The sequence below is a fragment of the Leopardus geoffroyi genome, chromosome D1 (genome assembly GCF_018350155.1).
Source record: "Leopardus geoffroyi isolate Oge1 chromosome D1, O.geoffroyi_Oge1_pat1.0, whole genome shotgun sequence".
Classification (NCBI taxonomy): domain Eukaryota; kingdom Metazoa; phylum Chordata; class Mammalia; order Carnivora; family Felidae; genus Leopardus; species Leopardus geoffroyi.
Window position 1 is genome coordinate 60956358 of NC_059329.1, and position 2930 is coordinate 60959287.

Below are 2930 nucleotides of genomic sequence, written 5' to 3' on the forward strand. Positions count from 1 at the left end.
TCCGACTCTACTGATAACACCCCATAACATCCACACCAACACATTTATCACATGGATTACTGTAGCTTGATTCTCCTTACTTGTTCTACCTCTTTTCTAATGTGCTCCTCATACCTTTAACCAGATTACCTGATCATAAGTGTGGCCCTATCACTTATTTCATACTTATGTCATTTGGGTAAAGTCGAAACTCCTTACATGAATTGTAAGACCCTATGTGATCAGAACCTGCTACCACAGATTCATTTTGTGTTAAGCTTTCTTTCATGAATTGTTCCAGAGATGCTATAATTCTTAGTATAAATTTAATATAATTTTTTTCCTTAAATTCATCATATTTTTTCTTAGCCCATGACTAGTGCTCATGTTTTTCTTTGGTTGGTTTGGTTTTTGTTTTTTTCTCTGCATGGAATTAGTGTCCTATCTTATAAAAAATACTATATTCCTTACTCTTCTATTATTCAATTCTCAGCTTAAATACCACTCTAAGAACTTTCCCCAGATCCTTAAGATAACCTTCTATGTGCTCTCCCTAGCACAGTTATATTGATATGGTAATGATAGTGTTTTGTAAATTTGTGGCACATATTTTCTTTCTTGTCCCCGCTAGATTTTTAAGTTCTGTTAATGAAAAGAACATGTTTGTCACCTTGGCCCCATCACAAAATGAGCAATGGTAAGTGAAGTAATTTTAAAATACAATATAAAACATCTTTCATTCACCTTGCTGTTCCCAAATCTGTTGAGGTTCCTGTGAATTAGAACTGATTTCTCCAAAGAAACAAAAAATAAAAGAGAGAAAAATGCAATTGGAATTCACAAATTCTAGGAGTAACAAAGGCACTTATGACTCCTTTGACCTTTGAGATAGACAATAGGAGGACATGCATAAATGCTGGTGTTGGGGATGTTGGGGTCATATAACCAAGCCCTGGCATCCCCACAAGGGCAGTATTTAAGTTTCCAGTTTTCCTAACACATCCTTAGGGAAATGCATGAAAAACCTGGCTGGGGACAAGTAGAATGGCCCAGCTACTATCAAAAAAAAAAAAAAAAAAAAAAAAAAAGAAGAAGAAAGGAACAAGGAAAAATCAAAGAATCTCCCAAAGGGCTGAAAAGGTGAAACTCTGGGGAGGTGATTTCTACAAACAGAAAGTCTTTAACCTGGACTCTTCAAAGGTTTTTTGAGAAGGTAGGTCTGGAATAAGTCCTCAAATAAGACAGAAAGAAGTAACCATTCCAGCAATTAGAGTGTGTAGTCTGTGAGTGCCAGGAACAGAAATATGGAATGAATTCTTGCCCTTCTGATGTTAAATGCGGTCCAGAGAAGACAGAAAGAATTTGCAGGGGCCTGCATCAAGGACATATCCCACCTGGGGTGAGCAACAGAATAGCAGAGACTCCCTTTGGACAAATGTATCACAGCAGGTTTGAAGTTTTTAATGGGGGACCCATGGATGGGCTGCAGGAAACTGAATGTATTTGGATGAAGTGTGACAATGTCTGCTCTTGGCCATTTTTTTCCAACAAGGGCTTCTGACTTTTGTAAGAATTCCATAGAATGCTGAATTTCAATTTCAAAACAGAACAAAGTTTTCTAATAACAAAAAAATACTCTATCATAATTGCAAATATAAAATTAAGTCAAGTTTAAATATATCAAGTATATCGATGTATTTACAATCAAACCAAGAGGCAGTGTAACTAAGCAATGTGATTATCCGTGTGTATACATTTGCCTTCTGCTTCTTCTTCCTTTTTTTTAACCTTTATTGCTTCAAACATTTTCTAGCATATACATATGGTGTGGCCTAATGTTTTAAACATTTTTTAATTGAGAAAATGTTAAGCATTAACCTACTATTATATATAAGTTAAGAAAAAAGTAGATTCTTCTCCTTTAGTATAGCCTAGAAATCTCTAGTGCTCTGCTAAGAGAAAATCATTGTAAAAACATATATATACAAATTAATTATCCTAAGTGTAAAGATTGTGATTGAGGCTGCTGTAATATATTCCCATGAGGAGGTAGTGAAAACTAAAAAATCTGGAATTCTGGGTTCATAGCTTCCATAAATTTGCCCTCTAACTGTGGACATACTATGTGGCCCAATATTAGTGCTGCCCCCTTTTTGCTGACTGGCTTCCCAGGTCTGGAAGCTGCTCATCACTGGATCTCCATCCCCTTCTTTGCTGTCTACATCTCTGTGCTTCTTGGCAATGGTACTCTCCTCTACCTCATCAAGGATGACCACAGCCTCCATGAACCCATGTATTATTTCCTTGCCATGCTGGCAGGCACAGATCTGATGGTGACATTGACCACGATGCCAACTGTGATGGGTGTTTTGTGGATGAATCACCGGCAGATGAGCCATGGAGCCTGCTTCTTGCAGGCCTACTTCATTCACTCCCTTTCCATTGTGGAATCTGGTGTCTTGCTTGCCATGGCCTATGACCGATTCATCGCCATCCGCACCCCTCTGAGGTATAACTCCATTCTTACCAATTCCCGGGTGATGAAGGTAGGCCTGGGGGTACTAATGAGGGGCTTTTTATCCCTTGTGCCCCCAATCGTGCCACTCTATTGGTTCCCATATTGCCGTTCCCATGTTCTTTCCCATGCCTTTTGCCTCCACCAAGATGTCATGAAACTTGCTTGTGCTGATATTACATTTAATAGTGTATATCCAGTTATTCTGGTTGCTTTGACTTTCTTCCTAGATGCTCTGATTATTCTCTTCTCTTATATTTTAATCTTGAAGACAGTTATGGGCATCGCTTCTGGAGAAGAGCGAGCTAAGGCCCTTAACACCTGTGCCTCCCATATTAGCTGTGTTCTGGTCTTTTATATTACTGTGATTGGCCTGACCTTCATCCACAGGTTTGGGAAACATGCACCACGTGTGATCCACATTACCATGAGCTAG

The 2930-nt window shown here is 38.6% G+C and overlaps 1 protein-coding gene across 1 annotated transcript; it reads left to right on the forward strand.

Annotated features, from left to right (window-relative positions):
• Window positions 1-2102: 2102 nt before the first annotated feature.
• LOC123602447 (olfactory receptor 51B2-like) lies at window positions 2103-2930 on the forward strand. Its single transcript, XM_045486935.1, has one exon. The coding sequence runs from the start codon at window positions 2103-2105 to the stop codon at window positions 2928-2930; it is 828 nt and encodes a 275-aa protein (XP_045342891.1).

Excerpts from the sequence above, each read along its gene's own strand:
- LOC123602447 (XM_045486935.1), top strand. The coding sequence starts at position 2,103 with ATGTGGCCCAATATTAGTGCTGCCCCCTTTTTGCTGACTGGCTTCCCA.